Raw genomic sequence first — 12,911 nt, 5'->3', positions numbered from 1 at the left:
ACTACCCAAGACTAGAGAACACTGGTGTGATTTTGGAGTGTTTTCCTAAAAAGTTTTCCTAACATAACTAATGAGTGTCTTCTACCCAAGCCACTGAACAATTACAGTGCAACAGTTAACCCCTTCGGTGACGAAGAATGTTTCGGTCATCTTAGCGTCGTCAGGTGTATGAGGAAAGAGGAGCATGTATAAAGGAATAAACGAAACTAGTCAGTGTACTTGCTAAGCTACAGCTTAGCAAGTAGTAATAATAATATTAGGACCTTTACTGGCCCCATCGGATCCTTTCCGATTACGGCTCATTTTTCCTTTGCCTAGATACATTGACTAGTTTAGCCTATTCCTTTATACATTCTCCTTTTTCATCATACACCTGACGACTCTAAGATGACGAAAACATTGTTCGTCACCGAAGGGGTTAACTAATGCACTGTAATTGTTCAGTGGCTTCGGTAGAAGAGACCCTTTAGGTATGGTAGGAAGCTGTTTTAGGAAAACACTCCAAAATCACACCATTGTTCTCTAGTCTTGGGTAGTGCCATAGCCTCTGTACCATGGTCTTCCACTGTCTAGGGTTAGAGTTCTCTTGCTTGAGGGCACACCCAGGTACAATATTCTATCTGTTTCCTTTCCTCACTTGGCTGTTTTTCATGTTGGAGCCCTTGGGCTTATAGTATCATTCTTTTACAATTAGTAGCACAGACCTGAATATTTATGAAATGTTGAATTCAAAGGTTTCTTGATTTATGGAAGATGGCAGAAAACCTTTGTTTATTTGTAAAGTATATCCAGACAAAAGGCAGAATAGTAATGCTAAAGGTATAAAGATTCCCAAAATATTCAAATGAAAGGTTTTAAAATTTTAGGAAGAAGGCGAAATAACTTTGTTTATTTAACAAACACACAATACATCTTCCACAAAACTTGTTTGAGGATATTGTCTGATTTGGACGTCTCGACATCTATGGCAGAATGAAAAGGAGAATCTCGCTCGACATCTGTGGCAGAATGAAAAGGAGAATCTCGCTCGACATCTATGGCAGAATGAAAAGGAGAAACTTGCTCGACATCTATGACAGAATGAAAAGGTGGGTCTCGCTCGACATCTATGGCAAAATGAAAAGGAGAATCTCGCTCGACATCTATGGCAGAATGAAAAGGAGAAACTCGCTCGACATCTATGGCAGAATGAAAAGGAGAAACTCGCTCGACATCTTGGCAGAATGAAAAGGAGAATCTCGCTCGACATCTATGGCAGAATGAAAAGGAGAAACTCGCTCGACATCTATGGCAGAATGAAAAGGAGAATCTCGCTCGACATCTTTGGCAGAATGAAAAGGAGAATCTCGCTCGACATCTATGGCAGAATGAAAAGGAGAATCTCGCTCGAACATCTATGGCAGAATGAAAAGGAGAATCTCGCTCGACATCTGTGGCAGAATGAAAAGGAGAATCTCGCTCGACATCTGTGGCAGAATAAAAAGGAGAATCTCGCTCGACATCTATGGCAGAAGAAAAAGGAGAATCTCGCTCGACATCTATGGAAGAATGAAAAGGAGAATCTCGCTCGACATCTATGGCAGAATGAAAAGGAGAAACTCGCTCGACATCTATGGCAAGAATGAAAAGGAGAATCTCGCTCGACATCTATGGCAGAATGAAAAGGAGAATCTCGCTCGACATCTATGGCAGAATGAAAAGGAGAAACTCGCTCGACATCTATGGCAGAATGAAAAGGAGAATCTCGCTCGACATCTTTGGCAGAATGAAAAGGAGAATCTCGCTCGACATCTATGGCAGAATGAAAAGGAGAATCTCGCTCGACATCTATGGCAGAATGAAAAGGAGAATCTCGCTCGACTTCTGTGGCAGAATGAAAAGGAGAATCTCGCTCGACATTTGTGGCAGAATGAAAAGGAGAATCTCGCTCGACATCTATGGCAGAATGAAAAGGAGAATCTCGCTACACATCTATGGCAGAATGAAAAGGAGATCTCGCTCGATATCTATGGCAGAAGGAAAAGGAGAACCTCGCTCGACATCTATGGCAGAATGAAAAGGAGAATCTCGCTCTACATCTATGGCAGAATGAAAAGGAGAATCTGCTAGACATCTATGGCAGAAGGAAAAGGAGAATCTCGCTCGACATCTATGGCAGAATGAAAAGGAGAATCTCGCTCGACATCTGTGCAGAATTGAAAAGGAGAATCTCGCTAGACATCTGTGGCAGAATGAAAAGGAGAATCTAGCTCGACATCTATGGCAGAATGAAAAGGAGAACCTCGCTCGAACATCTGTGGCAGAATGAAAAGGAGAATCTCGCTCGACATCTGTGGCAGAATGAAAAGGAGAATCTCGCTCGACATCTATGGCAGAATGAAAAGGAGAATCTCGCTCAACATCTATGGCAGAATGAAAAGGAGAATCTCGCTCGACATCTATGGCAGAATGAAAAGGAGATCTCGCTACACATCATGGCAGAATGAAAAGGAGAATCTCGCTCGACATCTATGGCAGAATGAAAAGGAGAATCTCGCTCGACATCTTTGGCAGAATGAAAAGGAGAAACTCGCTCGACATCTATGGCAGAATGAAAAGGAGAATCTCGCTAGACATCTTTGGCAGAATGAAAAGGAGAATCTCGCTCGACATCTATGGCAGAATGAAAAAAAGAATCTCGCTCGACATCTATGGCAGAATGAAAAGGAGAATCTCGCTCGACATCTGTGGCAGAATGAAAAGGAGAATCTCGCTCGACATTTGTGGCAGAATGAAAAAGAGAATCTCGCTCGACATCTATGGCAGAATGAAAAGGAGATCTCGCTCACACCTATGGCAGAATGAAAAGGTGAGATCTCGCTCGATATCTATGGCAGAATGAAAAGGAGAATCTCGCTCGACATCTATGGCAGAATGAAAAGGAGAATCTCGCTCTACATCTCTGGCAGAATGAAAAGGAGAATCTCGCTCGACATCTATGGCAGAATGAAAAGGAGAATCTCGCTCGACATATATGGCAGAATGAAAAGGAGAATCTCGCTCGACATCTGTGCAGAATGAAAAGGGGAATCTCGCTAGACATCTGTGGCAGAATGAAAAGGAGAATCTCGCTCGACATCTATGGCAGAAGGAAAAGGAGAATCTCGCTCGACGTCTGTGGCAGAATGAAAAGGAGTATCTCGCTCGACATCTGTGGCAGAATGAAAAGGAGAATCTCGCTAGACATCTTGGCAGAATGAAAAGGAGAATCTCGCTCGACATCTATGGCAGAATGAAAAGGAGAATCTCGCTCGAAATCTATGGCAGAATGAAAAGGAGAATCTCGCTCGACATCTGTGGCAAAATGAAAAGGAGAATCTCGCTCAACATCTATGGCAGAATGAAAAGGAGAAACTCGCTCGACATCTATGGCAGAATGAAAAGGAGAAACTCGCTCGACATCTATGGCAGAATGAAAAGGAGGGTCTCGCTCGACATCTATGGCAAAATGAAAAGGAGAATCTCGCTCGACATCTATGGCAGAATGAAAAGAGAAACTTGCTCGACATCTATGGCAGAATGAAAAGGAGGGTCTCGCTCGACATCTATGGCAAAATGAAAAGGAGAATCTCGCTCAACATCTATGGCAGAATGAAAAGGAGAAACTCGCTCGACATCTATGGCAGAATGAAAAGGAGAAAATCGCTCGACATCTATGGCAGAATGAAAAGGAGAATCTCGCTCGACATCTATGGCAGAATGAAAAGGAGAAACTCGCTCGACATCTATGCAGAATGAAAAGGAGAATCTCACTAGACATCTTTGGCAGAATGAAAAGGAGAATCTCGCTCGACATCTATGGCAGAATGAAAAGGAGAATCTCGCTCGAAATCTATGGCAGAATGAAAAGGAGAATCTCGCTCCACATCTGTGGCAGAATGAAAAGGAGAATCTCGCTCGACATCTATGGCAGAATGAAAAGGAGAATCTCGCGTGACATCTATGGCAGAAGGAAAAGGGGAATCTCGCTCAACATCTATGGCAGAATGAAAAGGAGAATCTCGCTCGACATCTATGGCAGAATGAAAAGGAGAAACTCACTCGACATCTATGGCAGAATGAAAAGGAGAATCTCGCTCGACATCTATGGCAGAATGAAAAGGAGAATCTCGCTCGACATCTATGGCAGAATGAAAAGGAGAAACTCGCTCGACATCTATGGCAGAATGAAAAGGAGAATCTCGCTAGACATCTTTGGCAGAATGAAAAGGAGAATCTCGCTCGACATCTATGGCAGAATGAAAAGAAGAATCTCGCTCGACATCTATGGCAGAATGAAAAGGAGAATCTCGCTCGACTTCTGTGCCAGAATGAAAAGGAGAATCTCGCTCGACATTTGTGGCAGAATGAAAAGGATAATCTCGCTCGACATCTATGGCAGAATGAAAAGGAGATTCTCGCTACACATCTATGGCAGAATTAAAAGGTAGATCTCGCTCGATATCTATGGCAGAAGGAAAAGGAGAACCTCGCTTGACATCTATGACAGAATGAAAAGGAGAATTTCGCTCTACATCTATGGCAGAATGAAAAGGAGAATCTTGCTAGACATCTATGGCAGAATGAAAAGGAGAATCTCGCTCGACATCTATGGCAGAATGAAAAGGAGAATCTCGCTCGACATCTGTGACAAATTGAAAAGGGGAATTTCGCTAGACATCTGTGGCAGAATGAAAAGGAGAATCTAGCTCGACATCTATGGCAGAACGAAAAGGAGAACCTCACTCGACATCTGTGGCAGAATGAAAAGGAGAATCTCGCTTGACATCTGTGGCAGAATGAAAAGGAGAATCTCGCTCGACATCTATGGCAGAAGGAAAAGGAGAATCTGGCTCAACATCTATGGCAGAATGAAAAGGAGAATCTCGCTCGACATCTATGGCAGAATGAAAAGGAGAATCTTGCTAGACATCTTTGGCAGAATGAAAAGGAGAATCTCGCTCGACATCTATGGCAGAATGAAAAAGAGAATCTCGCTCGACATCTATGGCAGAATGAAAAGGAGAATCTCGCTCGACATCGGTGGCAAAACGAAAAGGAGAATCTCACTCGACATCTGTGGCAGAATGAAAAGGAGAATCTCGCTCGACATTTGTGGCAGAATGAAAAGGAGAATCTCGCTCGACATCTATGGCAGAATGAAAAGGAGATTCTCGCTCGACATCTATGGCAGAATGAAAAGGTGAATCTCGCTCGATATCTATGGCTGAAGGAAAAGGAGAATCTCTCTCGACATCTATGGCAGAATGAAAAGGAGAATCTCGCTCTACATCTATGGCAGAATGAAAAGGAGAATCTCGCTCGACATCTATGGCAGAATGAAAAGGAGAATCTCGCTAGACATCTTTGGCAGAATGAAAAGGAGAATCTCGCTCGACATCTATGGCAGAATGAAAAAAAGAATCTCGCTCGACATCTATGGCAGAATGAAAAGGAGAATCTCGCTCGACATCTATGGCAGAATGAAAAGGAGAATCTCGCTAGACATCTTTGGCAGAATGAAAAGGAGAATCTCGCTCGACATCTATGGCAGAATGAAAAGGAGATTCTCGCTACACATCTATGGCAGAATGAAAAGGTGGATCTCGCTCGATATCTATGGCAGAAGGAAAAGGAGAATCTTGCTCGACATCTATGGCAGAATGAAAAGGAGAATCTCGCTTTACATCTTTGGCAGAATGAAAAGGAGAATCTCGCTCGACATCTATGGCAGAATGAAAAGGAGAATCTCGCTCGACATCTATGGCAGAATGAAAAGGAGAATCTCGCTCGACATCTGTGACAAATTGAAAAGGGGAATCTCGCTAGACATCTGTGGCAGAATGAAAAGGAGAATCTCGCTCGACATCTATGGCAGAAGGAATAGAAGAATCTCGCTCGACATCTGTGGCAGAATGAAAAGGAGAATCTCGCTCGACATCTGTGGCAGAATGAAAAGGAGAATCTCACTCGACATCTATGGCAGAAGGAAAAGGAGAATCTCGCTCGACATCTATGGCAGAAGGAAAAGGAGAATCTCGCTCGACATCTATGGCAGAATGAAAAGGAGAATCTTGCTAGACATCTTTGGCAGAATGAAAAGGAGAATCTCGCTCGACATCTATGGCAGAATGAAAAGGAGAATCTCGCTCGACATCTATGGCAGAATGAAAAGGAGAATCTCGCTCGACATCGGTGGCAGAACGAAAAGGAGAATCTCGCTAGACATCTGTGGCAGAATGAAAAGGAGAATCTCGCTCGACATCTATGGCAGAATGAAAAGGAGAATCTCGCTCGACATCTATGGCAGAATGAAAAGGAGATTCTCGCTACACATCTATGGCAGAATGAAAAGGTGAATCTCGCTCGATATATATGGCAGAAGGAAAAGGAGAATCTCGCTCGACATCTATGGCAGAATGAAAAGGAGAATCTCGCTCTACATCTATGGCAGAATGAAAAGGAGAATCTCGCTCAACATCTATGGCAGAATGAAAAGGAGAATCTCGCTCGACATCTGTGGTAGAATGAAAAGGAGAATCTCGCTCGACATTTGTGGCAGAATGAAAAGGAGAATCTCGCTCGACATCTATGGCAGAATGAAAAGGAGATTCTCGCTACACATCTATAGCAGAATGAAAAGGTGAATCTCGCTCGATATATATGGCAGAAGTAAAAGGAGAATCTCGCTCGACATCTATGGCAGAATGAAAAGGAGAATCTCGCTCTACATCTATGGCAGAATGAAAAGGAGAATCTCGCTCGACATCTATGGCAGAATGAAAAGGAGAATCTCGCTCGACATCTATGGCAGAATGAAAAGGAGAATCTCGCTCGACATCTGTGGCAAAATGAAAAGGAGAATTTCGCTAGACATCTGTGGCAGAATGAAAAGGAGAATCTCGCTCGAAATCTATGGCAGAATGAAAAGGAGAATCTCGCTCGACATCTGTGGCAGAATGAAAAGGAGAATCTCGCTCGACATCTGTGGCAAAATGAAAAGGAGAATCTCGCTCGACATCTATGGCAGAATGAAAAGGAGAATCTCGCTCGACATCTATGGCAGAATGAAAAGGAGAATCTCGCTCGACATCTATGGCAGAATGAAAAGGAGAAACTCGCTCGACATCTATGGCAGTATAAAAAGGAGAATCTCGCTCGACATCTATGGCAGAATGAAAAGGAGAATCTCGCTCGACATCTATGGCAGAATGAAAGGGGAAACTCGCTCGACATCTATGGCAGAATGAAAAGGAGAATCTCGCTAGACATCTTTAGCAGAATAAAAAGGAGAATCTCGCTTGACATCTATGGCAGAATGAAAAGGAGAATCTCGCTCAACATCTCTGGCAGAATGAAAAGGAGAATCTCGCTCGACATCTATGGCAGAATGAAAAGGAGAATCTCGCTCGACATCTGTGGCAGAATGAAAAGGAGAATCTCGCTCGACATTTGTGGCAGAATGAAAAGGAGAATCTCGCTCGACATCTATGACAGAATGAAAAGGAGATTCTCGCTAGACATCTATGGCAGAAGGAAAAGGAGAATCTCGCTCGACATCTGTGGCAAAATGAAAAGGAGAATCTCGCTAGACATCTGTGGCAGAATGAAAAGGAGAATCTCGCGTGACATCTATGGCAGAATGAAAAGGAGAATCTCGCTCGACATCTATAGCAGAATGAAAAGGAGAATCTTGCTCGACATCTATGCAGAATGAAAAGGAGAATCTCGCTCGACATCTGTGGCAGAATGAAAAGGAGAATCTCACTTGACATGTATGCCAGAATGAAAAGGAGAATCTCGCTCGACATCTATGGCAGAATGAAAAAAATAACCTCGCTCGACATCTATGGCAGAATGAAAAGGAGAATCTCGCTTGACATCTATGGCAGAATGAAAAGGAGAATCTCGCTACACATCTATGGCAGAATGAAAAGGAGAATCTCGCTCGACATCTGTGGGTGAATGAAAAGGAGAATCTCGCTCGACATCTGTGGCAGAATGAAAATGAGAATCACGCTCGACATCTGTGGCAGAGTGAAAAGGAGAATCTCGCTCGACATCTATGGCAGAATGAAAAGGAGATTCTCGCTCGACATCTATGGCAGAATGAAAAGGAGAATCTCGCTCGACATCTTTGGCAGAATAAAAAGGAGAATCTTGCTCGACATCTATGGCAGAATGAAAAGGAGAATCTCACTCGACATCTAGGGCAGAATGAAAGGAGAATCTCGCTTTACATCTGTGGCAGAATGAAAAGGAGTATCTCGCTTGACATTTGTGGCACAATGAAAAGAAGAATCTCGCTCGACATCTATGGCAGAATGAAATGGAGAATCTCACTCAACATCTGTGGCAGAATGAAAACGAGATTATCTCTTGACATCTGTTGCAGAATGAAAAGGAGAATCTCGCTCGACATCTGTGGCAGAATGAAAAGGAGAATCTCGCTCGACATCTATAGCAGAATGAAAATGAGAATCTCACTCAACATCTGTGGCAGAATGTAAAGGAGAATATCTCTCGACATCTGATGCAGAATGAAAAGAAGAATCTCGCTCGACATCTGTGGCAGAATGAGAATGAGAATCTCGCTTGACATCTATGGTAGAATGGAAAGGAGAATCTCACTTGACATATGTGGCAGAATGAAAAGGAGAATCTTGCTTGACATCTATGGCATAATGAAAAGGAGAATCTCGCTCAACATTTATGAGAGAATGAAAAGGATAATCTCGCTCGACATCTATGGCTGAATGAAAAGGATAATCTCGCTCGACATCTGTGGCAGAATGAAAATGAGAATATTGCTCGACATCTATGGCATAATGAAAAGGAGAATCTCGCTCGACATATATGGCAGAAGGAAAAGGAGAATCTCGCTAGACATTTGTGGCAGAATGAAAAGGAGTATCTCGCTCAACATCTGTGGCAGAATGAAAAGGAGAATCTTGCTCGACATCTGTGGTAGAATGAAAAGGAGAATCTTGCTCGACATCTATGGTAGAATAAAAAGGAGAATCTTGCTTGACATCTATGGCCGAGTGAAAAGGAGAATCTCGCTCGACATCTGTGGCGGAATGAAAAGGAGAATCTCGCTCGACATCTGTGGCAGATTTAAAAGGAGAATCTCGCTTGACATCTAGGGCAGAATGAAAAGGAGAATCTCGCTTGACATCTATGGCAGAATGAAAAGGAGAATCTCGCTCAACATCTATGGCAGAATGAAAAGGTGAATCTCGCTTGACATCTGTGGCATAATGAAAAGGAGAATATCACTCGACATTTATGGCAGAATGAAAAGGAGAATCTCGTTGACATCCATGGCAAAATGAAAAGGAGAATCTCACTCGACATCTATGGCAGAATGAAGAGGAGAATCTCGTTTGTCATCTGTGTCAGAATGAAAAGGAGAATCTCGCTTGACATTTGTGTCACAATGAAAAGGAGAATCTCACTTGACATCTATGGCAAAATGAAAAGGAGAATCTCGCTCGACATCTATGTCAGAATGAAAAGGAGAATCTCGCTCGACATCTATGGCAGAGTGAAAAGGAGAATCTCGCGTGACATATATGGCTGAATGAAAAGGAGAATCTCGCTCGACATCTATGCAGAATGAAAAGGAGAATCTCGCTCGACATCTAGGGCAGAATGAAAAGGAGAATCTCGCTCGACATATGTGGCAGAATGAAAAGGAGAATCTCGCTCGACATCTATGGCAGAATGAAAAGGAGAAACTCGCTCGACATCTATTGCAGATTGAAAAGGAGAATCTCGCTCGACATCTATGGCAGAATGATAAGGAGAATCTTGCTCGACATATGTGGCAGATTGAAAAGGAGAATCTCGCTCAACATCTAGGGCAGAATGAAAAGAAGAATCTCGCTCGACATGTATGGCAGAATGGAAACGAGATTCTCGCTACACATTTATGGTAGAATGAAAAGGAGAATCTCGCTCGACATCTATGGCAAAATGAATATGAGAATCTCGCTCGACATGTATGGCAGAATGAAAAGGAGAATCTCGCTCGACATCTATGGCAGAATGAAAATGTGATTCTCGCTTGACGTCTATGGCAGAATGAAAAAGAGAATCTCGCTCGACATCTATGGCAAAATGAAAAGGAGAATCTCGCTTGACATCTATGGCAAAAGGAAAAGGAGAATCTCGCTCGACATCTGTGGCAGAATGAAAAGGAGAATCTCGTTCGACATCTATGGCAGAATGGAAAGGAGAATCTCTCTCACCATCTATGGCAGAATGAAAAGGAGAATCTCGCTAGACATCTATGGCAGAATGAAAAGGAGAATCTCGCTACACATCTATAGCAGAATGAAAAGGAAAATCTCGCTCGACATCTATGGAAGAATGAAAAGGAGAATCTCGCTCGACATTTGTGGCAGAATGAAAAGGAGAATCTCGCTCGACATCTATGGCAGAATGAAAAGGAGATTCTCGCTACACATCTATAGCAGAATGAAAAGGTGAATCTCGCTCGATATATATGGCAGAAGTAAAAGGAGAATCTCGCTCGACATCTATGGCAGAATGAAAAGGAGAATCTCGCTCTACATCTATGGCAGAATGAAAAGGAGAATCTCGCTCGACATCTATGGCAGAATGAAAAGGAGAATCTCGCTCGACATCTATGGCAGAATGAAAAGGAGAATCTCGCTCGACATCTGTGGCAAAATGAAAAGGAGAATTTCGCTAGACATCTGTGGCAGAATGAAAAGGAGAATCTCGCTCGAAATCTATGGCAGAATGAAAAGGAGAATCTCGCTCGACATCTGTGGCAGAATGAAAAGGAGAATCTCGCTCGACATCTGTGGCAAAATGAAAAGGAGAATCTCGCTCGACATCTATGGCAGAATGAAAAGGAGAATCTCGCTCGACATCTATGGCAGAATGAAAAGGAGAATCTCGCTCGACATCTATGGCAGAATGAAAAGGAGAAACTCGCTCGACATCTATGGCAGTATAAAAAGGAGAATCTCGCTCGACATCTATGGCAGAATGAAAAGGAGAATCTCGCTCGACATCTATGGCAGAATGAAAGGGGAAACTCGCTCGACATCTATGGCAGAATGAAAAGGAGAATCTCGCTAGACATCTTTAGCAGAATAAAAAGGAGAATCTCGCTTGACATCTATGGCAGAATGAAAAGGAGAATCTCGCTCAACATCTCTGGCAGAATGAAAAGGAGAATCTCGCTCGACATCTATGGCAGAATGAAAAGGAGAATCTCGCTCGACATCTGTGGCAGAATGAAAAGGAGAATCTCGCTCGACATTTGTGGCAGAATGAAAAGGAGAGTCTCGCTCGACATCTATGACAGAATGAAAAGGAGATTCTCGCTACACATCTATGGCAGAATGAAAAGGTGAATCTCGCTCGATATCTATGGCAGAAGGGAAAGGAGAATCTCGCTCGACATCTATGGCAGTATGAAAAGGAGAATCTCGCTCTACATCTATGGCAGAATGAAAAGGAGAATCTCGCTCGACATCTATGGCAGAATGAAAAGGAGAATCTCGCTCGACATCTATGGCAGAAGGAAAAGGAGAATCTCGCTCGACATCTGTGGCAAAATGAAAAGGAGAATCTCGCTAGACATCTGTGGCAGAATGAAAAGGAGAATCTCGCGTGACATCTATGGCAGAATGAAAAGGAGAATCTCGCTCGACATCTATAGCAGAATGAAAAGGAGAATCTTGCTCGACATCTATGCAGAATGAAAAGGAGAATCTCGCTCGACATCTGTGGCAGAATGAAAAGGAGAATCTCGCTTGACATGTATGCCAGAATGAAAAGGAGAATCTCGCTCGACATCTATGGCAGAATGAAAAAAATAACCTCGCTCGACATCTATGGCAGAATGAAAAGGAGAATCTCGCTTGACATCTATGGCAGAATGAAAAGGAGAATCTCGCTACACATCTATGGCAGAATGAAAAGGAGAATCTCGCTCGACATCTGTGGGTGAATGAAAAGGAGAATCTCGCTCGACATCTGTGGCAGAATGAAAATGAGAATCACGCTCGACATCTGTGGCAGAGTGAAAAGGAGAATCTCGCTCGACATCTATGGCAGAATGAAAAGGAGATTCTCGCTCGACATCTATGGCAGAATGAAAAGGAGAATCTCGCTCGACATCTTTGGCAGAATAAAAAGGAGAATCTTGCTCGACATCTATGGCAGAATGAAAAGGAGAATCTCACTCGACATCTAGGGCAGAATGAAAGGAGAATCTCGCTTTACATCTGTGGCAGAATGAAAAGGAGTATCTCGCTTGACATTTGTGGCACAATGAAAAGAAGAATCTCGCTCGACATCTATGGCAGAATGAAATGGAGAATCTCACTCAACATCTGTGGCAGAATGAAAACGAGATTATCTCTTGACATCTGTTGCAGAATGAAAAGGAGAATCTCGCTCGACATCTGTGGCAGAATGAAAAGGAGAATCTCGCTCGACATCTATAGCAGAATGAAAATGAGAATCTCACTCAACATCTGTGGCAGAATGTAAAGGAGAATATCTCTCGACATCTGATGCAGAATGAAAAGAAGAATCTCGCTCGACATCTGTGGCAGAATGAGAATGAGAATCTCGCTTGACATCTATGGTAGAATGGAAAGGAGAATCTCACTTGACATATGTGGCAGAATGAAAAGGAGAATCTTGCTTGACATCTATGGCATAATGAAAAGGAGAATCTCGCTCAACATTTATGAGAGAATGAAAAGGATAATCTCGCTCGACATCTATGGCTGAATGAAAAGGATAATCTCGCTCGACATCTGTGGCAGAATGAAAATGAGAATATTGCTCGACATCTATGGCATAATGAAAAGGAGAATCTCGCTCGACATATATGGCAGAAG

The 12,911-nt window shown here is 42.9% G+C and overlaps 2 protein-coding genes across 2 annotated transcripts; one reads left to right on the top strand and one right to left on the bottom strand.

Annotated features, from left to right (window-relative positions):
• The first annotated feature begins 2,770 nt into the window (after positions 1–2,770).
• On the top strand, positions 2,771–5,821 carry LOC137615537 (repetin-like). The gene is made up of 2 exons (XM_068345447.1): positions 2,771–2,848; positions 4,817–5,821. Exons 1-2 carry the CDS (start codon positions 2,771–2,773, stop codon positions 5,819–5,821), a joined length of 1,083 nt encoding a protein of 360 aa, XP_068201548.1.
• A 3,079-nt stretch (positions 5,822–8,900) lies between these two features.
• Positions 8,901–12,467, bottom strand: LOC137615536 (serine-aspartate repeat-containing protein D-like). Its single transcript, XM_068345446.1, has 2 exons — positions 12,389–12,467; positions 8,901–9,268 (listed from the first exon to the last, which is right to left on the bottom strand). Exons 1-2 carry the CDS (start codon positions 12,465–12,467, stop codon positions 8,901–8,903), a joined length of 447 nt encoding a protein of 148 aa, XP_068201547.1.
• Between the last annotated feature and the right edge of the window lie 444 nt (positions 12,468–12,911).

Source organism: Palaemon carinicauda, chromosome 21, assembly GCF_036898095.1.
Source record: "Palaemon carinicauda isolate YSFRI2023 chromosome 21, ASM3689809v2, whole genome shotgun sequence".
Classification (NCBI taxonomy): domain Eukaryota; kingdom Metazoa; phylum Arthropoda; class Malacostraca; order Decapoda; family Palaemonidae; genus Palaemon; species Palaemon carinicauda.
The sequence above is the reverse complement of the archived record's forward strand: the minus strand, read 5'-3'. Positions and strand labels throughout refer to the sequence as shown.

Bases quoted from the DNA above. Each gene is read 5' to 3' on its own strand.
- LOC137615537 (XM_068345447.1), top strand. From the start codon at position 2,771: ATGAAAAAGAGAATCTCGCTCGACATCTATGGCAGAATGAAAAGGAGA. The intron at 2,849-4,816 runs GTGAGATCTCGC...CATCTGTGGCAG, and splicing joins ACCTATGGCAGAATGAAAAG to AATGAAAAGGAGAATCTCGC.
- LOC137615536 (XM_068345446.1), bottom strand. From the start codon at position 12,467: ATGTCGAGCGAGATTCTCCTTTTCATTCTGCAACAGATGTCAAGAGAT. The intron at 9,269-12,388 runs GTGAGATTCTCC...ATTATGCCACAG, and splicing joins CATTCTGCCACAGATGTTGA to ATGTCAAGCGAGATTCACCT.